The sequence below is a fragment of the Oncorhynchus clarkii genome, chromosome 17 (genome assembly GCF_045791955.1).
Source record: "Oncorhynchus clarkii lewisi isolate Uvic-CL-2024 chromosome 17, UVic_Ocla_1.0, whole genome shotgun sequence".
Lineage (NCBI taxonomy): Eukaryota > Metazoa > Chordata > Actinopteri > Salmoniformes > Salmonidae > Oncorhynchus > Oncorhynchus clarkii.
Genome location: NC_092163.1, coordinates 8,567,009 through 8,592,848, shown reverse-complemented (window position 1 = coordinate 8,592,848; position 25,840 = coordinate 8,567,009). Strand labels below are relative to the sequence as shown.

The following is a 25,840-nucleotide window of genomic DNA, read 5'->3' as shown; positions in this document are numbered from 1 at the left end:
TCAATACTGAAACAATACAAAATGTAATGCTACATCTCGTGTGTCAATAAAGTTGCGACATTTGAAGCATGTTGTGTTTTTGTGGAACTGCTGTTGGAGAGAGGGGGTATAAGGGAGGGGGACGGTGTATAGTACTATCAGTTCTGTGCACATGTGTGTGAGTGTGTCTGGTGTGTGTGTGTGTGTGTGTGTGTGTGTGTGTGTGTGTGTCTGGTGTGTGTGTGTGTGTGTCTGCTGGGTGTGTCTGGTGTGTGTGTGTGTGTGTGTGTGTGTGTGTGTGTGTGTGTGTGTGTGTGTGTGTGTGTGTGTGTGTGTGTGTGTGTGTGTGTGTGTGTGTGTGTGTGTGTGTGTGTGTGTGTCTGCTGGGTGTGTCTGGAGTGTGTGTCTGGTGTGTGTGTAGTGGGGCGTGTAGGTTACTAGGTCCTAACCTTTCTTTCTGTTATTTTTATCGGCCCCCACATCCTGCTCTCTCTCGCTCTATCTCTCTGTCTCCACCATTCATTCACTCTCACCACCCTCCATAACCACTAACCCCTCCAAACACTAACTGCAGTACACACACACACACACACAACAAATGTAAACACATTCAAACCTTTACACACACACGGATACAAGTCCATATCTGCTTCTTCAGTCAAAAACAAACTTCCAGTCAAATTGTGTTTTGTGGATAAGGAGGAAGTAGAGAAGATGACTACTCTCAGAGCAACAGTAGTGGTTTTACTGGGTGAGTCCTGCTGTACTTGTTATTATGGCTTTCAGATGATTCTTTTATAGAACACCAACAGTCTTCTTTTTCTTCTTCTCTGAAGGTTTCTACACCTTCTGCCAGGAGACAAGTAAGTTTTGTGCCAATTTCTTAGTTGTGCGTGTATGTGTGTGTGTGTGTGTGTGTGTGTTTCTGAGTGTGTCTGACTGTGTTGTGTACCCCCTGTTCCCCCTGTCCCCGTCCCAGGAGCCTCAGTCCAAGGAGCCTCAGTCCCAGGAGCCTCAGTCCTAGGCAGACCGTTGCTGTACGGCCCCTCAACAGCCCTAGAGAAGACTGTAGAAGAATTCCAGTGTGAAGTTCTGCGTTACCCTAAAGAAGAGTCCATCCTCTACCAGCTATTCAGGTGGGTGTTGCTGTATTGTAGGGAATTCAGGGAGTAGCCCTGACCGAGACTCAAACGACTGTCAACCCAAAACCTTCGTTGTTACGCCAAAAGATCCTTTTCCGAACCTCTTGACCAGCTTGCTAAGTGTTTGGTTAAGATTGCTACAATATCTACGTCAAGACCCTAAGTACTGGAGATCTGAAAGGAGGTGTTGTCAATATGAATATATCAGTAGTCAAGTAGGCTAATCAATCCAATGCAGTGCCTAGGGGGTAGGGTTCTAGGGGTCAGTGCCTAGGGGGTAGGGTTCTAGGGGTCAGTGCCTAGGGGGTAGGGTTCTAGGGGTCAGTGCCTAGGGGGTAGGGTTCTAGGGGTCAGTGACTAGGGGGTAGGGTTCTAGGGGTCAGTGCCTAGGGGGTAGGGTTCTAGGGGTCAGTGCCTAGGGGGTAGGGTTCTAGGGGTCAGTGCCTAGGGGGTAGGGTTCTAGGGGTCAGTGCCTAGGGGGTAGGGTTCTAGGGGTCAGTGCCTAGGGGGTAGGGTTCTAGGGGTCAGTGCCTAGGGGGTAGGGTTCTAGGGGTCAATTTAAAACTCACATTAGACAAGACCTTAAAGACGCTCAATGCAGAAATCGCTCTGCCATTTCCTGTTTGTTAAAATTTGAGTAGTTCGCCTAATTTCAGTTTATGTGACAAAACCAGCATGTGTAGTGTAGAGAATCATTGTAGCCTAAACCGCTGTGAAGGATCTTTTCCATAACCAGTGTAGTATTTTCAGCTGTCTGAAGCTGGTGCACAAAACTGAACGTAAAAGATGCATAAAACAAAACATAAGAACGGGAAGCATAGAAATAGCACACATAGATCAACAGATCTACCGCTTCTGAGACAGGCTTTTAATGAGGATTACAGATCTATAACTCGCATTTCTATGTGAATTTGGTTGGGTCGCCATCAAAAAGTTACATATTGCAGCTTTAAGTTTCTACAGAGCCCTGTCAATATAATGCCATGTAAACAACACAATAAAATATACATTTTTACCACTGTTATGTTTCCAATCCATTACTGTAATCTGTCCTCAGGGAAGGTGACCGGTCCAAGGCCTTAGGCTTCTACAGTGCTCTGTCTGGTGAGATGGCCAATTTCCCTCTGTTCATCACTGCTTCCTACGAGGGCTACATGGTGTGTGTAGCCAGCGTCCAGAACAACACAGTAATACAACCCACCGTCAGTCAAAGACACCACCTCAGAGTAGTCGGTGAGTCGTAGACCCTGTATTAATACATTTGTTTTGTCCTGGAAGAATGGCGCCAGAGGGGATGGCTGCCATTTTACGGGCTCCTAACCAGTCGTGTGTTTTTCGCATTGTTTGTAACTTATTTTGTACATAATGTTGATGCTACTGTCTCTTATGACTGAAAATAGCTCCTGGATATAAGAACAGTGACTATAAGAACAGTGACTATAAGAACAGTGACTATAAGAACAGTGACTATAAGAACAGTGATTATAAGAACAGTGACTATAAGAACAGTGACTATAAGAACAGTGACTATAAGAACAGTGACTATAAGAACAGTGACTATAAGAACAGTGATTATAAGAACAGTGACTATAAGAACAGTGACTATAAGAACAGTGATTATAAGAACAGTGACTATAAGAACAGTGACTATAAGAACAGTGACTATAAGAACAGTGACTATAAGAACAGTGATTATAAGAACAGTGACTATAAGAACAGTGACTATAAGAACAGTGATTATAAGAACAGTGACTATAAGAACAGTGATTATAAGAACAGTGATTATAAGAACAGTGACTATAAGAACAGTGACTATAAGAACAGTGACTATAAGAACAGTGACTATAAGAACAGTGACTATAAGAACAGTGACTATAAGAACAGTGACTATGAGAACAGTGACTATGAGAACAGTGACTATAAGAACAGTGACTATAAGAACAGTGACTATAAGAACAGTGACTATAAGAACAGTGACTATAAGAACAGTGACTATAAGAACAGTGACCTGAACATTCTCCCAGACAAGGCTCAAATCCCCTTCATTCGCAGGAAGAAAATAAGGAAATGCAAGGGGCGGAGATCAGGGTCCGATCAGAGAATTTGTCAGTGACCCGCCTCTACCATCTGTTCTATTAGCCAACGTGCAATCACTGGAGAATAAACTGGAAAAGCTCCGTTTGAGACTATCCTACCAACGGGACATGAAAAACTGTAATATCTTATGTTTCACTAAGAATGACGACACGGATAATATACAGTTGTCTTGGTCTTCTGTGCGTCGGCAGGACAGAACAGCTACGTCCGGTAAGACGAGGGGTGGGGGTGTGTGTCTATTTGTCAATAACAGCTACGTCCGGTAAGACGAGGGGTGGGGGTGTGTGTCTATTTGTCAATAACAGCTACGTCCGGTAAGACGAGGGGTGGGGGTGTGTGTAACAGCTGGGGCGCGATGTCTGATATTAAGATAACCTCAATGTATTGCTGAAGTAGAGTACCACATGATACACTGTAGACCACACCATCTACCAAGAGAGTTTTCAGCTATATTTTTCGTAGACGTCTATTTACCACCACAAACTGACGCCGGCACTAAGACCGCACTCAGCGAGCTGTATAAGGCCACTCAACGAGCTGTATAAGTCCACTCAACGAGCTGTATAAGTCCACTCAGCGAGCTGTATAAGTCCACTCAGTGAGCTGTATAAGGCCACTCAACGAGCTGTATAAGGCCTCTCAGCGAGCTGTATAAGGCCACTCAGCGAGCTGTATAAGGTCACTCAGCGAGCTGTATAAGTCCACTCAGCGAGCTGTATAAGTCCACTCAGCGAGCTGTATAAGTCCACTCAGCGAGCTGTATAAGTCCACTCAGCGAGCTGTATAAGGTCACTCAGCGAGCTGTATAAGTCCACTCAGCGAGCTGTATAAGGCCACTCAGCGAGCTGTATAAGGCCACTCAGCGAGCTGTATAAGGCCACTCAGCGAGCTGTATAAGTCCACTCAGCGAGCTGTATAAGGTCACTGAGTGAGCTGTATAAGTCCACTCAGCGAGCTGTATAAGGCCACTCAACGAGCTGTATAAGTCCACTCAGCGAGCTGTATAAGGCCACTGAACGAGCTGTGTAAGTCCACTCAGCGAGCTGTATAAGTCCACTCAGTGAGCTGTATAAGGCCACTCAACGAGCTGTATAAGGCCTCTCAGCGAGCTGTATAAGGCCACTCAGCGAGCTGTATAAGGCCACTCAGCGAGCTGTATAAGTCCACTCAGCGAGCTGTATAAGGCCACTCAGCGAGCTGTATAAGTCCACTCAGCGAGCTGTATAAGTCCACTCAGCGAGCTGTATAAGTCCACTCAGCGAGCTGTATAAGGCCACTCAGCGAGCTGTATAAGTCCACTCAGCGAGCTGTATAAGTCCACTCAGCGAGCTGTATAAGGCCACTCAGTGAGCTGTATAAGTCCACTCAGTGAGCTGTATAAGGCCACTCAGTGAGCTGTATAAGGCCACTCAGTGAGCTGTATAAGTCCACTCAGCGAGCTGTATAAGTCCACTCAGCGAGCTGTATAAGGCCACTCAGCGAGCTGTATAAGGCCACTCAGCGAGCTGTATAAGGCCACTCAGCGAGCTGTATAAGTCCACTCAGCGAGCTGTATAAGGCCATAAGGAAAGAAGAAAATGCTCATCCAGAAGTGGCGCTCCTAGCGGCCGGGGATTTTAACAGACAAACTTAAATCCCTTTTACATCATTTCTGCCAGCATGTCACATGTGTAACCAGAGGGGAAAAAAACTCTAGACCACAGACTGTCCTCAATAGGCTGAGAGAGGCTGGACTGAGGTCTTGTAGGCCTGTTGTAAGGCAGGTCCTCACCAGACATCACCGGCAACAACATCGCCTATGGGCACAAACCCACCGTCGCTGGACCAAACAGGACTGGCAAAAAGTGCTCTTCACTGACGAGTCGCGGTTTTGTCTCACCAGGGGCGATCGTCGGATTCGTGTTTATTGTCGAAGGAATGAGCGTTACACCGAGGCCTATACTCTGGAGCGGGATCGATTTGGAGGTGGAGGGTCTGTCATGGTCTGGGGCGGTGTGTCACAGCATCATCGAACTGAGCTTGTTTTCATTGCAGGCAATCTCAGAGCTGTGCATTACAGGGAAGACATCCTTCTCCCTCATGTGGTACCCTTCCTGCAGGCTCATCCTGACATGACCCTCCAGCATGACAATGCCACCAGCCATACTGCTCGTTCTGTGCGTGATTTCCTGCAAGACAGGAATGTCAGTGTTCTGCCATGGCCAGCGAAGAGCCCGGATCTCAATCCCATTGAGCACGTCTGGGACCTGTTGGATCGGAGGGTGAGGGCTAGGGCCGTTCCCCCCAGAAATGTCCGGGAACTTGCAGGTGCCTTGGTGGAAGAGTGGGGTAACATCTCACAGCAAGACCTGGAAAATCTGGTGCAGCCCATGAGGAAGAGATGCACTGCAGTACTTAATGCAGCTGGTGGCCACACCAGATACTGACTGTTACTTTTGATTTTGACCCCCTCTTTGTTCAGGGACACATTATTCCATTTCTGTTAGTCACATGTCTGTGGAACTTGTTCAGTTTATGTCTCAGTTGTTGAACCTTATGTTCATACAAATATTTACACATGTTTAGTTTGCTGAAAATAAATGCAGTTGACAGAGAGGACGTTTCTTTTTTTGCTGAGTTTACAATGTCTTCATAGAACTAGAATGTACTCATAGAACTAGAATGTACTCATAGAACTAGAATGTACTCATAGAACTAGAATGTACTCATAGAACTAGAATGTACTCATAGAACTAGAATGTACTCATAGAACTAGAATGTACTCATAGAATTTGAATGTCTTTATACAATTACAATGTCTTAATAGAACTAAAATGTTTTCACAGATCTAAAATGCCCTCCTAGAATTAGAACACAACATTATCAGATTCTATGGTGCTGAGAATGGTTCTACTGCATGGTTGTATGTGTTCTCCCACAGACCCAGTCAACGGTGCAGAGGTTGTAGTCCAATCAGGGTCTGTGGAGTTCTACGAAGGGAAGCCACTGTCCCTACGTTGTAACATCGCCAAAGGGAACCACGTCTCCTACCAGTGGCTGGTGGATGGGAAGCCCCTCCCCCTGTCTCCTTTACACAATCAGACACAGGAACAACTCTTCATCTACAGGTACTGTATTGTGGATGGTCTGTTATTACTGGTCTGTCTGGTCTGTCTGTCTTGTGTTTGTCTTTCAGAGGTTAATTTGTGCCCACCTGAAGATGCATCTTAGATCAGGGATGCATTGGATATGCAAACAACTGAAGATAACTGATATATTTATTGACAAATACACCACTCCAGTCACGTAGATCTTCGTCAATGTTGTATTATTTAGCTTCTTATATGTGAAAACTCACTGGAAATAGTGTTGACAGTATCTGTATTTGTATGCACTACTACAGGATGGTGCCCCAGGACAGCGGGGAGTACACCTGTGTTGCTACCAACCAACTCAATATCACCAAGGTCTACTCCTCCAGGAGCACTGCCAAGGTCATCAAGGTCAAAGGTCAGAGGTCAGGGGGTCATTTGTATCACATAATTATGGAGGAGGGTGAAGTTGCCCCTAGATGCTGATCTTGAGTCAGTTTAGCATTTTCCACACTAATGCTTAAGGCTTGGGGGAGGGGAAGCTGATCCTAAATCTGTACCTAGGGTGTACTCATAGAGATAGATAGAGGGCTCTAGTGCCACAAAAAAAAACGTTTTAACATGGGCAGCAACATAGAGGGATTTCACCATTTTGAATTAGTCAACTGGGTGGGACTTCCTATGGGTTAAGGAAGGATCCTATGGGTTAAGGAAGGATCCTATGGGTTAAGGAAGGATCCTATGGGTTAAGGAAGGATCACATCATTCCATCCTGGTCATCGGGAGGGAACAGCCAATGAATTATGCTCGTGAACAAACATTCCATAACGGCAGGTGACAGTAAATCACCAACCTTGGCTTTACATCTGTTCAAACAACACACTCTAGGTGGCGGTATGCACCATTTCAGTTTGTTTACCAACTCGTAGAAATAGTAGAGGAAGAAAATGGACTACTTCAAAATGGAGATGCTCTCAATGGTGCTGCCCGTGCTCTCACAGATGTCATAATGGGACAGATACAAAGAAGAGTCCTCTATTATTTTTTATGGCAGTGGTTCTCAACCTTTTTGGTTACTTTACCACCAACTGAATTTTGCTCTGCCCATAGTACCCCTCATGTGCATTTTACCAGCAGGCCTGCGGTCTCATGAGACTTCTCAAGTACCCCCTGTGGGTAGGCCAAGTACCCCCAGCGGTCCTAGTACCCCTGGTTGGGAACCACTGTTCTATGGGGAAACTTCACCCTGGATCTTGAATCAGGGTGGCATGAGCAGACCAACTGGCACGTGTCCTCACTGACATTTTCAACCTCTCCCTGACCTAGTCTGTAATACCTACATGTTTCAAGCAGACCACCATAGTCCCTGTGCCAAAGAACGTGAAGGTAACCTTCCTAAATGACGACCGCCCCGTAGCACTCATGTCGGTAGCCATGAAGTGCTTTGAAAGGCTGGTCATGGCTCACATCATCACCATCCCGGACACCCTCCAATTTGCATACCGCCCCAACAGATCCACAGATGAGGCAATCTCCATCGCACCCAACACTGTCCTTTCCCACCTCGACAACGTTGAGACAGCCTATAGGTAGGAGGTCAGAGACCTGGCCGTGTGGTGCCAGGACAACAACTCCCTCAACATGATAAGAATTTGTTCTTAACTGACTTGCCTAGTTAAATAAAGGTAAAATAAAATCTCCTTTGTTTTGATCATGTTGTTGTCCTGGCACCACACGGCCATGTCTCTGACCTCCTCCCAACATGATCAAGACAAAGGAGATTTTATTTTACCTTTATTTAACTAGGCAAGTCAGTTAAGAACAAATTCTTATTTTCAATGACAGCCTAGGAACAGTGGGTTAACTGCCTGTTCAGGGGCAAAACGACAAATTTGTAACTTGTCAGCTCTGGGATTTGACCTTGCAACCTTCCGGTTCCTAGTCCAACGCTTTAACCACTAGGCTACTCTGCCGCCCCGAGATGATAGTGGCCTACAGGAAAAGAAGGACACCGAGCACGCCCTCATTCACATCAACGGGGCTGTAGTGGAGCGGGTTGAGAGTTTCAAGTTCCTTTCTGTCCACATCACTATGCATAGTCACTTTACCCCAAATTACCTCGACTAACCTTTACCCCTGCCTACATGGTCAAATTACCTCGACTAACCTTTACCCCTGCCTACATGGTCAAATTACCTCGAGTAACCTTTACCCCTGCCTTCATGGTCAAATTACCTCGACTAACCTTTACCCCTGCCTACATGGTCAAATTACCTAGACTAACCTTTACCCCTGCCTTCATGGTCAAATTACCTCGACTAACCTTTACCCCTGCCTACATGGTCAAATTACCTCGACTAACCTTTACCCCTGCCTACATGGTCAAATTACCTCGACTAACCTTTACCCCTGCCTACATGGTCAAATTACCTCGACTAACCTTTACCCCTGCCTACATGGTCAAATTACCTCGAGTAACCTTTACCCCTGCCTACATGGTCAAATTACCTCGACTAACCTTTACCCCTGCCTACATGGTCAAATTACCTCGACTAACCTTTACCCCTGCCTACATGGTCAAATTACCTCGACTAACCTTTACCCCTGCCTGCATGGTCAAATTACCTCGACTAACCTTTACCCCTGCCTACATGGTCAAATTACCTCGACTAACCTTTACCCCTGCCTACATGGTCAAATTACCTCGACTAACCTTTACCCCTGCCTACATGGTCAAATTACCTCGACTAACCTTTACCCCTGCCTACATGGTCAAATTACCACGACTAACCTTTACCCCTGCCTACATGGTCAAATTACCTCGACTAACCTTTACCCCTGCCTACATGGTCAAATTACCTCAACTAACCTTTACCCCTGCCTACATGGTCAAATTACCTCGACTAACCTTTACCCCTGCCTACATGGCCAAATGACCTCGACTAACCTTTACCCCTGCCTACATGGTCAAATTACCACGACTAACCTTTACCCCTGCCTACATGGTCAAATTACCTCGACTAACCTTTACCCCTGCCTACATGGTCAAATTACCGCGACTAACCTTTACCCCTGCCTACATGGTCAAATTACCTCGACTAACCTTTACCCCTGCCTACATGGTCAAATTACCACGACTAACCTTTACCCCTGCCTACATGGTCAAATTACCTCGACTAACCTTTACCCCTGCCTACATGGTCAAATTACATTGACTAACCTTTACCCCTGCCTACATGGTCAAATTACCACGACTAACCTTTACCCCTGCCTACATGGTCAAATTACCTCGACTAACCTTTACCCCTGCCTACATGGTCAAATTACCACGACTAACCTTTACCCCTGCCTACATGGTCAAATTACATAGACTAACCTTTACCCCTGCCTACATGGTCAAATTACCACGACTAACCTTTACCCCTGCCTACATGGTCAAATTACCTCGACTAACCTTTACCCCTGCCTACATGGTCAAATTACCACGACTAACCTTTACCCCTGCCTACATGGTCAAATTACCACGACTAACCTTTACCCCTGCCTACATGGTCAAATTACCTCGACTAACCTTTACCCCTGCCTACATGGTCAAATTACCACGACTAACCTTTACCCCTGCCTACATGGTCAAATTACCTCGACTAACCTTTACCCCTGCCTACATGGTCAAATTACCTCGACTAACCTTTACCCCTGCCTTCATGGTCAAATTACCTCGACTAACCTTTACCCCTGCCTACATGGTCAAATTACCTAGACTAACCTTTACCCCTGCCTTCATGGTCAAATTACCTCGACTAACCTTTACCCCTGCCTACATGGTCAAATTACCTCGACTAACCTTTACCCCTGCCTACATGGTCAAATTACCTCGACTAACCTTTACCCCTGCCTACATGGTCAAATTACCTCGACTAACCTTTACCCCTGCCTACATGGTCAAATTACCTCGAGTAACCTTTACCCCTGCCTACATGGTCAAATTACCTCGACTAACCTTTACCCCTGCCTACATGGTCAAATTACCTCGACTAACCTTTACCCCTGCCTACATGGTCAAATTACCTCGACTAACCTTTACCCCTGCCTGCATGGTCAAATTACCTCGACTAACCTTTACCCCTGCCTACATGGTCAAATTACCTCGACTAACCTTTACCCCTGCCTACATGGTCAAATTACCTCGACTAACCTTTACCCCTGCCTACATGGTCAAATTACCACGACTAACCTTTACCCCTGCCTACATGGTCAAATTACCACGACTAACCTTTACCCCTGCCTACATGGTCAAATTACCTCGACTAACCTTTACCCCTGCCTACATGGCCAAATTACCTCGACTAACCTTTACCCCTGCCTACATGGTCAAATTACCACGACTAACCTTTACCCCTGCCTACATGGTCAAATTACCTCGACTAACCTTTACCCCTGCCTACATGGTCAAATTACCACGACTAACCTTTACCCCTGCCTACATGGTCAAATTACCTCGACTAACCTTTACCCCTGCCTACATGGTCAAATTACATCGACTAACCTTTACCCCTGCCTACATGGTCAAATTACCTCGACTAACCTTTACCCCTGCCTACATGGTCAAATTACCTCGACTAACCTTTACCCCTGCCTACATGGTCAAATTACCACGACTAACCTTTACCCCTGCCTACATGGTCAAATTACCTCGACTAACCTTTACCCCTGCCTACATGGTCAAATTACATTGACTAACCTTTACCCCTGCCTACATGGTCAAATTACCACGACTAACCTTTACCCCTGCCTACATGGTCAAATTACCTCGACTAACCTTTACCCCTGCCTACATGGTCAAATTACATTGACTAACCTTTACCCCTGCCTACATGGTCAAATTACCACGACTAACCTTTACCCCTGCCTACATGGTCAAATTACCTCGACTAACCTTTACCCCTGCCTACATGGTCAAATTACCACGACTAACCTTTACCCCTGCCTACATGGTCAAATTACCACGACTAACCTTTACCCCTGCCTACATGGTCAAATTACCTCGACTAACCTTTACCCCTGCCTACATGGTCAAATTACCACGACTAACCTTTACCCCTGCCTACATGGTCAAATTACCACGACTAACCTTTACCCCTGCCTACATGGTCAAATTACCTCGACTAACCTTTACCCCTGCCTACATGGTCAAATTACCACGACTAACCTTTACCCCTGCCTACATGGTCAAATTACCTCGACTAACCTTTACCCCTGCCTACATGGTCAAATTACCTCGACTAACCTTTACCCCTGCCTACATGGTCAAATTACCTCGACTAACCTTTACCCCTGCCTTCATGGTCAAATTACCTCGACTAACCTTTACCCCTGCCTACATGGTCAAATTACATTGACTAACCTTTACCCCTGCCTACATGGTCAAATTACCACGACTAACCTTTACCCCTGCCTACATGGTCAAATTACCTCGACTAACCTTTACCCCTGCCTACATGGTCAAATTACATTGACTAACCTTTACCCCTGCCTACATGGTCAAATTACCACGACTAACCTTTACCCCTGCCTACATGGTCAAATTACCTCGACTAACCTTTACCCCTGCCTACATGGTCAAATTACCACGACTAACCTTTACCCCTGCCTACATGGTCAAATTACCACGACTAACCTTTACCCCTGCCTACATGGTCAAATTACCTCGACTAACCTTTACCCCTGCCTACATGGTCAAATTACCACGACTAACCTTTACCCCTGCCTACATGGTCAAATTACCACGACTAACCTTTACCCCTGCCTACATGGTCAAATTACCTCGACTAACCTTTACCCCTGCCTACATGGTCAAATTACCACGACTAACCTTTACCCCTGCCTACATGGTCAAATTACCTCGACTAACCTTTACCCCTGCCAACATGGTCAAATTACCTCGACTAACCTTTACCCCTGCCTACATGGTCAAATTACCTCGACTAACCTTTACCCCTGCCTTCATGGTCAAATTACCTCGACTAACCTTTAACCCTGCCTACATGGTCAAATTACCTCGACTAACCTTTACCCCTGCCTACATGGTCAAATTACCTCGACTAACCTTTACCCCTGCCTTCATGGTCAAATTACCTCGACTAACCTTTACCCCTGCCTACATGGTCAAATTACCACGACTAACCTTTACCCCTGCCTTCATGGTCAAATTACCTCGACTAACCGTTACCCCTGCCTTCATGGTCAAATTACCTCGACTAACCTTTACCCCTGCCTTCATGGTCAAATTACCTCGACTAACCTTTACCCCTGCCTACATGGTCAAATTACCACGACTAACCTTTACCCCTGCCTACATGGTCAAATTACCTAGACTAACCTTTACCCCTGCCTACATGGTCAAATTACCTAGACTAACCTTTACCCCTGCCTACATGGTCAAATTACCTCGACTAACCTTTACCCCTGCCTACATGGTCAAATTACCACGACTAACCTTTACCCCTGCCTACATGGTCAAATTACCTCGACTAACCTTTACCCCTGCCTTCATGGTCAAATTACCTCGCCTAACCGTTACCCCTGCCTACATGGTCAAATTACCACGACTAACCTTTACCCCTGCCTTCATGGTCAAATTACCTCGACTAACCTTTACCCCTGCCTTCATGGTCAAATTACCTCGCCTAACCGTTACCCCTGCCTACATGGTCAAATTACCACGACTAACCTTTACCCCTGCCTTCATGGTCAAATTACCACGACTAACCTTTACCCCTGCCTACATGGTCAAATTACCACGACTAACCTTTACCCCTGCCTACATGGTCAAATTACCTCGACTAACCTTTACCCCTGCCTTCATGGTCAAATTACCTCGACTAACCTTTACCCCTGCCTACATGGTCAAATTACCTCGACTAACCTTTACCCCTGCCTACATGGTCAAATTACCACGACTAACCTTTACCCCTGCCTACATGGTCAAATTACCACGACTAACCGTTACCCCTGCCTACATGGTCAAATTACCTCGACTAACCTTTACCCCTGCCTACATGGTCAAATTACCACGACTAACCTTTACCCCTGCCTACATGGTCAAATTACCACGACTAACCGTTACCCCTGCCTACATGGTCAAATTACCTCGACTAACCTTTACCCCTGCCTTCATGGTCAAATTACCTCGACTAACCTTTACCCCTGCCTACATGGTCAAATTACCTCGACTAACCTTTACCCCTGCCTACATGGTCAAATTACCTCGACTAACCTTTACCCCTGCCTTCATGGTCAAATTACCACGACTAACCTTTACCCCTGCCTACATGGTCAAATTACCTCGACTAACCTTTACCCCTGCCTTCATGGTCAAATTACCTCGACTAACCTTTACCCCTGCCTACATGGTCAAATTACCTCGACTAACCTTTACCCCTGCCTACATGGTCAAATTACCTCGACTAACCTTTACCCCTGCCTACATGGTCAAATTACCACGACTAACCTTTACCCCTGCCTACATGGTCAAATTACCTCGACTAACCTTTACCCCTGCCTTCATGGTCAAATTACCTCGCCTAACCTTTACCCCTGCCTTCATGGTCAAATTACCTCGCCTAACCTTTACCCCTGCCTTCATGGTCAAATTACCTCGACTAACCTTTACCCCTGCCTACATGGTCAAATTACCTCGACTAACCTTTACCCCTGCCTTCATGGTCAAATTACCTCGCCTAACCTTTACCCCTGCCTTCATGGTCAAATTACCTCGACTAACCTTTACCCCTGCCTACATGGTCAAATTACCTCGACTAACCTTTACCCCTGCCTACATGGTCAAATTACCTCGACTAACCTTTACCCCTGCCTACATGGCCAAATGACCTCGACTAACCTTTACCCCTGCCTTCATGGTCAAATTACATTGACTAACCTTTACCCCTGCCTACATGGCCAAATTACCTCGACTAACCTTTACCCCTGCCTACATGGCCAAATGACCTCGACTAACCTTTACCCCTGCCTTCATGGTCAAATTACCTCGACTAACCTTTACCCCTGCCTACATGGTCAAATTACCTCGACTAACCTTTACCCCTGCCTTCATGGTCAAATTACCTCGACTAACCTTTACCCCTGCCTACATGGTCAAATTACCTCGACTAACCTTTACCCCTGCCTACATGGTCAAATTACCTCGACTAACCTTTACCCCTGCCTTCATGGTCAAATTACCTCGACTAACCTTTACCCCTGCCTACATGGTCAAATTACCTCGACTAACCTTTACCCCTGCCTACATGGTCAAATTACCTAGACTAACCTTTACCCCTGCCTACATGGTCAAATGACCTCGACTAACCTTTACCCCTGCCTTCATGGTCAAATTACCTCGACTAACCTTTACCCCTGCCTACATGGTCAAATTACCTCGACTAACCTTTACCCCTGCCTACATGGTCAAATTACCTCGACTAACCGTTACCCCTGCCTACATGGTCAAATTACCTCGACTAACCGTTACCCCTGCCTACATGGTCAAATTACCTAGACTAACCTTTTGTTTTTAGTTTTTACTTTAGTTTATTTAGTAAATATTTTATCAACTCTATTTTCTCACAATTATTCTTTCCCTGGATATCACTAGTCTTTCCCTGGATATCACTAGTCTTTCCCTGGATATCACTAGTCTTTCCCTGGATATCACTAGTCTTTCCCTGGATATCGCTAGTCTTTCCCTGGATATCACTAGTCTTTCCCTGGATATCACTAGTCTTTCCCTGGATATCACTAGTCTTTCCCTGGATATCACTAGTCTTTCCCTGGATATCACTAGTCTTTCCCTGGATATCACTAGTCTTTCCCTGGATATCACTAGTCTTTCCCTGGATATCACTCGTCTTTCCCTGGATATCACTAGTCTTTCCCTGGATATCACTAGTCTTGCTCAAATAAAAATGTAATCTGCCTCATCACAACTGTTTAAGTCAATCCACTAAAATAATTCTGAGGTAATATTTTCCTAATTTAGCAAAAATTATTTATTAAATCTAATGGATTAGATCTATAAACATTCTATATACACACTGAGCGTATAAAACACTAGGAACACCTTTTCTTTCCATTAAATAGGTTGTATATTTTCCTGTGTGGCTCAGTCAGTAGAGCTTGGCGCATGCAACGCCAGGGTTGTGGATTTGATTTCCAAGGGTGACCAGTACAAAAAAGTAAGCACTCAGTATGTTGCTCTGGATAAGAACCTAAGAACCAGGTGAATCCAGGTCAAAGCTATGATCCCTTATTGATATCACCTGTTAAATCCACTTCAATCAGTGTAGGTGAAGGGAAGGAGACAGGTTAAAGATGAAGGGGAGGGGACAGGTTAAACATGAAGGGGAGGAGACAGGTTAAAGATGAAGGGGAGGAGACAGGTTAAAGATGAAGGGGAGGAGACGGGTTAAAGATGAAGGGGAGGAGTCAGGTTAAAGATGAAGGGGAGGAGACAGGTTAAAGTTGAAGGGGTGGAGACAGGTTAAAGATGAAGGGGAGGAGACAGGTTAAAGATGAAGGGGAGGAGACAGGTTAAAGATGAAGGGGAGGAGACAGGTTAAAGATGAAGGGGAGGAGACAGGTTAAAGATGAAGGGGAGGAGTCAGGTTAAAGATGAAGGGGAGGAGACAGGTTAAAGATGAAGGGGAGGAGACAGGTTAAAGATGAAGGGGAGGAGACAGTTTAAAGATGAAGAGGAGGAGACAGGTTAAAGACCCCCTTTCTAAAGTTGATGTTTTTATTGAAGAACACAGACGCAAAACATTCTGCCCTCTTATTTCCCTTCAGAATGTGTTTACCTAAGTATAGAGGCAGGTAGCCTAGTGGTTAGAGTGTAGAGGAGGCAGGTAGCCTAGTGGTTAGAGTGTAGAGGAGGCAGGTAGCCTAGTGGTTAGAGTGTAGAGGAGGCAGGTAGCCTAGTGGTTAGAGTGTAGAGGAGGCAGGTAGCCTAGTGGTTAGAGTGTAGAGGAGGCAGGTAGCCTAGTGGTTAGAGTGTAGAGGAGGCAGGTAGCCTAGTGGTTAGAGCGTAGGAGGCGGCAGGTAGCCTAGTGGTTAGAGTGTAGAGGAGGCAGGTAGCCTAGTGGTTAGAGTGTAGAGGAGGCAGGTAGCCTAGTGGTTAGAGTGTAGAGGAGGCAGGTAGCCTAGTGGTTAGAGTGTAGAGGAGGCAGGTAGCCTAGTGGTTAGAGCGTAGGAGGCGGCAGGTAGCCTAGTGGTTAGAGTGTAGAGGAGGCAGGTAGCCTAGTGGTTAGAGTGTAGAGGAGGCAGGTAGCCTAGTGGTTAGAGTGTAGAGGAGGCAGGTAGCCTAGTGGTTAGAGTGTAGAGGAGGCAGGTAGCCTAGTGGTTAGAGTGTAGAGGAGGCAGGTAGCCTAGTGGTTAGAGTGTAGAGGAGGCAGGTAGCCTAGTGATTAGAGTGTAGAGGCGGCAGGTAGCCTAGTGGTTAGAGTGTAGAGGAGGCAGGTAGCCTAGTGGTTAGAGTGTAGAGGAGGCAGGTAGCCTAGTGGTTAGAGTGTAGAGGAGGCAGGTAGCCTAGTGGTTAGAGTGTAGAGGAGGCAGGTAGCCTAGTGGTTAGAGCGTAGGAGGCGGCAGGTAGCCTAGTGGTTAGAGTGTAGAGGAGGCAGGTAGCCTAGTGGTTAGAGTGTAGAGGAGGCAGGTAGCCTAGTGGTTAGAGTGTAGAGGAGGCAGGTAGCCTAGTGGTTAGAGTGTAGAGGAGGCAGGTAGCCTAGTGGTTAGAGTGTAGAGGAGGCAGGTAGCCTAGTGGTTAGAGTGTAGAGGAGGCAGGTAGCCTAGTGATTAGAGTGTAGAGGCGGCAGGTAGCCTAGTGGTTAGAGTGTAGAGGAGGCAGGTAGCCTAGTGGTTAGAGTGTAGAGGAGGCAGGTAGCCTAGTGGTTAGAGTGTAGAGGCGGCAGGTAGCCTAGTGGTTAGAGTGTAGAAGAGGCAGGTAGCCTAGTGGTTAGAGTGTAGAGGAGGCAGGTAGCCTAGTGGTTAGAGTGTAGAGGAGGCAGGTAGCCTAGTGGTTAGAGTGTAGAGGAGGCAGGTAGCCTAGTGGTTAAAGTGTAAAGGAGGCAGGTAAGGTAGCCTAGTGGTTAGAGTTTTGGGCCAGTAACTGAAAGGTCGCTGGTTTGAATCTCTGAGCCGACTGGGTCAAAAAGCTGTCTGTGCCCTTGAGCAAGGCACTTAACCCTAAATGCTCCTGTTAGTTGCTCTGGATAAGAGTGTCTGCTGAAATGTAAAATGATAGCCAGTATGCACATATCTAAGTCTTACCAAACTGTATTTTTTTCTGTTAGAAAAGAGGCGTTTCCCTGAAGGGGGTTGTTTTCCTCCAAGTTGCCCTATCTCTCTTGTCTAGGGCAGGAGTTTTCCCTGGTCAGGTCCAGCGGTCAGGAAAACTCCACACTGCGTATTTCTCAAAGCTCCTGACAGCTGAAATGGATTCTGTCATAAGTCTGTCACATGTTCATAGTGAAGTGAAGTCAGTGGGTTGTATTCAATCAAACCCTGTATTCAGAGGATATCTTGTTCAAAACTCTCTCCATCCATCCTCTCCTCTCTTTCAGAGCTGGTGTCTGAACCAGACCTCCTCTTCCTGGTCCTGAAGGAAAGAGGCGGGACCTACTTTGCCCTCGTCACGTGTCAATCACTCAATGGGACTCCGCCCATCACCTTCTCCCTCTACAGCAGGTCAGAGTTCATTAGCACGGAGACGGTTGACGAGCGATTCGCCACGTTCTCTATTCCAGTGGTTCTAGATCTCCACATGGGCTTTCTACAGTGTCAGGCGCAGAACGGAGACAGGGTGGTGTACGGTCAGTGGACGGCCATGCACGTTGGTAAGTCTGTCTGTCTCGCTGTCTGTCTGTCTCTTTGTCCGACAGTCTGTTTCAAGCAAATTATTTGACCTATAGTTCTGTTCTCAGCACTCAAGACCCACTGGACTTATCACCCACTGGACTTATCACCACTAGACTTATCACCACTGGACTTATCACCCACTGGACTTATCACCACTGGACTTATCACCACTGGACTTATCACCCACTGGACTTATCACCACTAGACTTATCACCCACTGGACTTATCACCCACTGGACTTATCACCCACTAGACTTATCACCCACTGGACTTATCACCCACTAGATGTATCACCCACTGGACTTATCACCCACTGGACTTATCACCCACTGGACTTATCACCCACTAGACGTATCACCCACTGGACTTATCACCCACTGGACTTATCACCACTAGACTTATCACCCACTGGACTTATCACCCACTGGACTTATCACCACTAGACTTATCACCCACTGGACTTATCACCCACTGGACTTATCCCCCACTGGACTTATCCCCCACTGGACTTATCACCCACTGGACTTATCACCCACTGGACTTATCACCCACTGGACTTATCACCCACTAGACTTATCACCACTGGACTTATCACCCACTGGACTTATCACCACTAGACTTATCACCCACTAGACTTATCACCACTAGACTTATCACCCACTGGACTTATCACCCACTGGACTTATCACCACTAGACTTATCACCCACTGGACTTATCACCCACTGGACTTATCACCCACTGGACTTATCCCCCACTGGACTTATCCCCCACTGGACTTATCCCCCACTGGACTTATCACCCACTGGACTTATCACCCACTAGACTTATCACCACTGGACTTATCACCCACTGGACTTATCACCACTAGACTTATCACCCACTAGACTTATCACCCACTGGACTTATCACCCACTGTACTTATCCCCCGCTGGACTTATCCCCCGCTGGACTTATCACCCACTGGACTTATCACCCACTGGACTTATCACCCACTGGGCTTATCACCACTAGACTTATCACCCACTGGACTTATCACCCACTGGACGTATCCCCCACTGGATTTATCCCCCACTGGACTTATCACCCACTGGACTTATCACCCACTGGACTTATCACCCACTAGACTTATCACCACTGGACTTATCACCCACTGGACTTATCACCACTAGACTTATCACCCACTAGACTTATCACCCACTGGACTTATCACCCACTGTACTTATCCCCCGCTGGACTTATCCCCCACTGGACTTATCACCCACTGGACTTATCACCCACTAGACTTATCACCACTAGACTTATCACCCACTGGACTTATCACCCACTGTACTTATCCCCCGCTGGACTTATCACCCACTGGACTTATCACCCACTGGACTTATCACCCACTGGACTTATCACCCACTGGGCTTATCACCACTAGACTTATCACCCACTGGACTTATCACCACTAGACTTATCACCCGCTGGACTTATCCCCCGCTGGACTTATCACCCACTGGACTTATCCCCCACTGGACTTATCCCCCACTGGACTTATCACCCACTGGACTTATCACCCACTAGACTTATCACCACTGGACTTGTAAATTCTCATACATTGAAACTCAGTAGTGCACTATGAGGGGAATAGGGTGCCATTTGTGTCGCTGAGTATACCTACCCCCCCCCCAGTTCCAGTAGGTGGAGCTGTGACGATGCACTACGACACCGACGTGGGAGAAAACTTCTCCATTGTGGGCCTGAGGTTCTACTGTTCCGTGGAGAGGGGAACCTTTCCCCAGTACCGCTGGTTCCTCAACGGAACTGTTCTAGAAGGGCGTGGAGACTTCTACTGGGTGGAGAACCAGCCGGAGCAATCCATTTTGTTGTTATCTGTGGGGAGGAGCAGTGCCGGAACGTACCATTGTGAGGTGTCCGACAGCTTTGATGACACTACGGTGATCAGCAGTGAGGCGAGGTACATCGATAAAGAAGGTTTGGTCTGAGATGAGTCTTTGCTTTTTCTTAAATATATTTTGATTGGATAGAGAGAGATAGCTGAAAGAGCAGTACATTGAGACCAGATTCAAACCCATTCTGGCAGCGGTACATTGAGACCAGATTCAAACCCATTCTGGCAGCGGTACATTGAGACCAGATTCAAACCCATTCTGGCAGCGGTACATTGAGACCAGATTCAAACCCATGCTGGCAGCGGTACATTGAGACCAGATTCAAACCCATGCTGGCAGCGGTACATAGAGGCCAGATACAAACCCATTCTGGCAGCGGTACATTGAGGCCAGATACAAACCCATTCTGGCAGCGGTACATTGAGGCCAGATTCAAACCCATGCTGGCAGCGGTACATAGAGGCCAGATTCAAACCCATGCTGGCAGCGGTACATAGAGGCCAGATACAAACCCATGCTGGCAGCGGTACATAGAGGCCAGATTCAAACCCATGCTGGCAGCGGTACATAGAGGCCAGATACAAACCCATGCTGGCTGCGGTACATAGAGGCCAGATTCAAACCCATGCTGGCAGCGGTACATAGAGGCCAGATTCAAACCCATGCTGGCAGCGGTACATAGAGGCCAGATACAAACCCATGCTGGCTGCGGTACATTGTACAAATGCTCCAGACACAGAGGCTTAGACCACTGGACCATCCCAGGCATGAGGGTCCTTGTGTGGGTAGAATGTGTAATGTTAACCTCACTCCTCTCTCCTCTCCATCCCAGGCATGAGAGTCCTTGTGTGGGTAGAATGTGTAATGTTAACCTCACTCCTCTCCATCCCAGGCATGAGAGTCCTTGTGTGGGTAGAATGTGTAATGTTAACCTCACTCCACTCTCCTCTCCATCCCAGACATGAGGGTCCTTGTGTGGGTAGAATGTGTAATGTTAACCTCTCTCCTCTCCATCCCAGACATGAGGGTCCTTGTGTGGGTAGAATGTGTAATGTTAACCTCACTCCTCTCTCCTCTCCATCCCAGGCATGAGAGTCCTTGCGTGGGTAGAATGTGTAATGTTAACCTCACTCCTCTCTCCTCTCCATCCCAGGCATGAGGGTCCTTGTGTGGGTAGAATGTGTAATGTTAACCTCACTCCTCTCTCCTCTCCATCCCAGGCATGAGGGTCCTTGTGTGGGTAGAATGTGTAATGTTAACCTCACTCCTCTCTCCTCTCCATCCCAGGCATGAGGGTCCTTGTGTGGGTAGAATGTGTAATGTTAACCTCACTCCTCTCTCCTCTCCATCCCAGGCATGAGAGTCCTTGTTTGACTGGAATTGAGTGTGTGTGAATCTTACAGACACATGGCTCTACATAAGGTCAATGGGTTGTATGTAGTTCAATCAAAGCCTGTATTTAGATGTTTGAAGTTGTTTTTGTTTGTTTACCTCTTCCTCTGCCAGTGTTGAACCACCTCCCTGCCACGGTGGTGGCTGTTGTGTTCGGCTGTTTCCTCTTCCTGGTTACCTTTGTGACCACCTGTTGTTTCAGTGGTCTGCTGTACCGTGAGTGTACACTTTACTTATTCTCCTCTCTCTCGTCTCTCTCGCTCCTCTCTCTCTTTTCAGTTTGTCTCTCTGTCTCTCTCGTCTCTCTCGCTCCTCTCTCTCTTTTCAGTTTGTCTCTCTCGTCTCTCTCGTCTCTCTCGCTCCTCTCTCTCTTTTCAGTTTGTCTCTCTCGTCTCTCTCGCTCCTCTCTCTCTTTTCAGTTTGTCTTTCTGTCTCTCTCGTCTCTCTCGCTCCTCTCTCTCTTTTCAGTTTGTCTCTCTCGTCTCTCTCGCTCCTCTCTCTCTTTTCAGTTTGTCTTTCTGTCTCTCTCGTCTCTCTCGCTCCTATTTCTCTTTTCAGTTTGTCTCTCTGTCTCTCTCTCTTTTCAGTTTGTGTCTCTGTCTCTCTCTTTTCAGTTTGTCTCTTTGTCTCTCTCTTTTCAGTTTGTCTCTCTGTCTCTCTCTCTTTTCAGTTTGTCTCTCTGTCTCTCTCTCTTTTCAGTTTGTCTCTCACACTCCTCTCTCTCTTTCAGTTTGTCTCTGTCTCTCTCTCTTTTCAGTTTGTCTCTCACACTCCTCTCTCTCTCTTTACAGTTTGACTCGCTGTCTCTCTCTCTTTTCAGTTTGTCTCTCACACTCCTCTCTCTCTTTCAGTTTGTCTCTCTGTCTCTCTCTCTTTCAGTTTGTCTCTCTGTCTCTCACACTCCTCTCTCTCTTTCAGTTTGTCTCTCACTCCTCTCTCTCTCTTTTCAGTTTGTCTCTCACTCCTCTCTCTCTCTTTTCAGTTTGTCTCTCACTCCTCTTTCTCTCTTTTCAGTTTGTCTCTCTGTCTCTCTCTCTCCTCACTCTTTTCAGTTTGTCTCTCTGTCTCTCTCTCTCTCCTCTCTCTTTTCAGTTTGTCTCTCTGTCTCTCTCCCTCCTCTCTCTTTTCAGTTTGCATCTCTGTCTCTCTCTTTTCAGTTTGTCTCTCTGTCCCTCTCTCTCCTCTCTCTTTTCAGTTTGTCTCTCTGTCTCTCTCTCTCTCCTCTCTCTTTTCAGTTTGTCTCTCTGTCTCTCTCCCTCCTCTCTCTTTTCAGTTTGCATCTCTGTCTCTCTCTTTTCAGTTTGTCTCTCTGTCCCTCTCTCTCCTCTCTCTTTTCAGTTTGTCTCTCACTCCTCTCTCTCTCTTTTCAGTTTGTCTCTCTGTCTCTCTCTCTCCTCATTCTTTTCAGTTTGTCTCTCTGTCTCTCACACCCCTCTCTCTCTTTCAGTTTGTCTCTCACTCCTCTCTCTCTCTTTTCAGTTTGTCTCTCTGTCTCTCTGTCTCTCTCTCTCCTCACTCTTTTCAGTTTGTCTCTCTGTCTCTCACACTCCTCTCTCTCTTTCAGATTGTCTCTCACTCCTCTCTCTCTCTTTTCAGTTTGTGTCTCTGTCTCTCTCCCTCCTCTCTCTTTTCAGTTTGCATCTCTGTCTCTCTCTTTTCAGTTTGTCTCTCTGTCCCTCTCTCTCCTCTCTCTTTTCAGTTTGTCTCTCTGTCTCTCTCTCTCTCCTCTCTCTTTTCAGTTTGTCTCTCTGTCTCTCTCCCTCCTCTCTCTTTTCAGTTTGCATCTCTGTCTCTCTCTTTTCAGTTTGTCTCTCTGTCCCTCTCTCTCCTCTCTCTTTTCAGTTTGTCTCTCACTCCTCTCTCTCTCTTTTCAGTTTGTCTCTCTGTCTCTCTCTCTCCTCATTCTTTTCAGTTTGTCTCTCTGTCTCTCACACCCCTCTCTCTCTTTCAGTTTGTCTCTCACTCCTCTCTCTCTCTTTTCAGTTTGTCTCTCTGTCTCTCTGTCTCTCTCTCTCCTCACTCTTTTCAGTTTGTCTCTCTGTCTCTCACACTCCTCTCTCTCTTTCAGATTGTCTCTCACTCCTCTCTCTCTCTTTTCAGTTTGTGTCTCTGTCTCTCTCTCGCCTCACTCTTTTCTGTCTCTCTCTCTCCTCTCTCTTTTCAGTTTGTCTCTCTAACCCTGTTGCCTGTTTTTCCCACAGAGAAAAGACAGTATCTTGTTGAAAAGTCTATGTAAGTGAATTTACTACCCGTAACAACCTCAGCCCTCAGATCTCACCTGTTTCCCAGTGGCCAGATATTCATCCCCGTATTCCTCCATCTCCTACAGGCTGGATCTCAAGTTGGGTCTGGAGATGCACAACATAATGGTGTCTGATGATGATGAAGAGTTCCTGGGTCGCCAGTGCATTATGGTGGCCGAGAATGATAAAAAAGTTATTGTGTGTGTGTGTGTGCGTGTGTGCGTGTGTGCGTGTGTGCGTGTGTGCGTGTGTGCGTGTGTGTGTGTGTGTGCGTGCGTGCGTGCGTGTGTGTGTGTGTGGAAAGATAATAAGTACATACTTCACATTCAAGTTCATTTCGAACTTCCCCACAGAGTGTAACATATTCCCCTTTTCTCTCGATGAAGGATGAAGAGGAATACATGGAGGATGACGGAGTGGTGAGAGCAGCCAGAATCGTTGACTCAGATCAGGTAATGTAGCCTCGATCAATCAATCAATTAATCAACTAACTGATTAATCAATCAATCAACTAACCCATCAATCAATCAACCAATCAATCAACTAACTGATCAATTAATCAACTAACTGATCAGTCAATCAATGAATCAACTAACTGATCAATCAATCAAATAATCAACTAACTGATCAATCAATCAATCAACTAACCCATCAATCAATCAACCAATCAATCATCAATCAATCAATGAATCAACTAACTGATCAATCAATCAATCAATCAACTAACTGATCAATCAATCAATTAATCAACTAACCCATCAATCAATCAACCAATCAATCTATTAATCCACCCATCCACCATGAATCAGTTAACCAATTAATCAATCAATAAATGAACCAATCAATCAGACTGATGTCACTGATCCACAGGAGGAAGTAGAATCGACAGACGAGTGGCTGCAGCTACACCAGGAACTGAAGAACACCTTGGAGGATGAAATTCCACAAAATAACTTTTGAATTCTACAACCATCTAAAAAGAAGCGATTCCTACACATTCCATCACAAAGCCCTCCCCTACAGAGAGATGAACCCAGAGCAGAGGCCCCTCAGCCAGCTGGTTCTGGGGCTCTGTTCACAAACACAAACAGACCCCACAGAGTCCCAGAACAGCAACACAATTAGACCCAACCAAGTTATGAGGAAGCAAAAAGATAACTATTTGAAATACTGGAAATAATCACCCCAAAAAACAGAAGAAAACTAGAATGCAATTTGGCCCTAAACAGAGAGTACACAGTGGCAGATTAACTGACCACTGTGACTGACCCAAAATTATGTACAGACTCAGTGAGCATAGCCTTGCTATTGAGAAAGGTAGGCAGGCAGACCTGGCTCTCGAGAGAAGACAGGCTATGTGCACACTGCCCACAAAATGAGGTGGAAACTGATCTGCACTTCCTAACCTCCTGCCAAATGTATGACCATATTAGAGACACGTATTTCCCTCAGATTACACAGATCCACAAAGAATTTGAAAACAAACTAAACATTGATGAACTCCCATATCTTCTAGGTGAAATACCGGTGTGTAATCACAGCAGCAAGATGTGTGGCCCGTTGCCACGAGAAAAGGGCAGCCAGTGGAGCACAAACAACATTGTAAATACAACCTGTACTTGTGTTCATTCATCTTCCCCTACTATTCGTACTACAACTATCTGCACGTTGCTAAAACAGTGTACCTAGCTGATAATATAACACTTGAAATGCCTTTTTCAAACCTTTGTGACTGCAATGTTTACTGTTCATTTCTAATAGTGTTTTGTTTATATTGTTTTGTCTTTTCGCTTTTGTTTGTTGTTTAAATCACTTGCTTTGGCAATGTGAACACATGTATTCCATGAAAATAAAACCCATTTGAATTGAAACTGAATTAATGAGAGAGAGAGAGAGAGACAACTGAATACAGTTAACTATTAGGGAGATGTCCATTGCTTACAAGACAGACAAATGAAATATACTTTTGTTGAATAAAAGTGGATAGCCAAATATGACTTCTTCTGTCTGCTACGTCACAAAGAGAACCATATGACCATGTTTATGACCAAGTGATTCGCATCGTATCCATATTGTTCACTTTTGTGTGAAATGACATTTTCACGACGGTCCC

At 46.1% G+C, this 25,840-nt stretch overlaps 1 protein-coding gene across 5 annotated transcripts; it reads left to right on the top strand.

Moving 5' to 3' along the window:
* The first annotated feature begins 139 nt into the window (after positions 1–139).
* LOC139370198 (Fc receptor-like protein 5) lies at positions 140–25,720 on the top strand. Of its 5 annotated transcripts, none has more exons than XR_011627121.1 (13): positions 140–730; positions 816–842; positions 959–1,115; positions 2,179–2,354; positions 6,139–6,325; positions 6,601–6,707; positions 17,902–18,174; positions 19,872–20,157; positions 21,599–21,700; positions 23,686–23,716; positions 23,814–23,919; positions 24,114–24,179; positions 24,598–25,608. XR_011627121.1 is itself a non-coding variant. In XM_071109542.1 (13 exons), exons 1-13 carry the CDS (start codon positions 694–696, stop codon positions 24,685–24,687), a joined length of 1,641 nt encoding a protein of 546 aa, XP_070965643.1. In that variant the 5' UTR covers positions 140–693; the 3' UTR covers positions 24,688–25,720. The 5 variants fall into 5 exon arrangements, 3 of the variants coding, with proteins under 3 accessions (XP_070965643.1, XP_070965642.1, XP_070965644.1); XR_011627120.1 differs by having other exon boundaries at positions 23,814–23,898; positions 24,598–25,603; XM_071109542.1 differs by having other exon boundaries at positions 19,872–20,174; positions 23,814–23,898; positions 24,598–25,720.
* Positions 25,721–25,840: the final 120 nt, after the last annotated feature.

Excerpts from the sequence above, each read along its gene's own strand:
- LOC139370198 (XM_071109541.1), top strand. The coding sequence starts at position 694 with ATGACTACTCTCAGAGCAACAGTAGTGGTTTTACTGG. Across the intron at positions 843-958 it reads CACCTTCTGCCAGGAGACAA|GAGCCTCAGTCCAAGGAGCC; the intron begins GTAAGTTTTGTG and ends TCCCCGTCCCAG. Across the intron at positions 23,717-23,813 it reads TATCTTGTTGAAAAGTCTAT|GCTGGATCTCAAGTTGGGTC; the intron begins GTAAGTGAATTT and ends CATCTCCTACAG.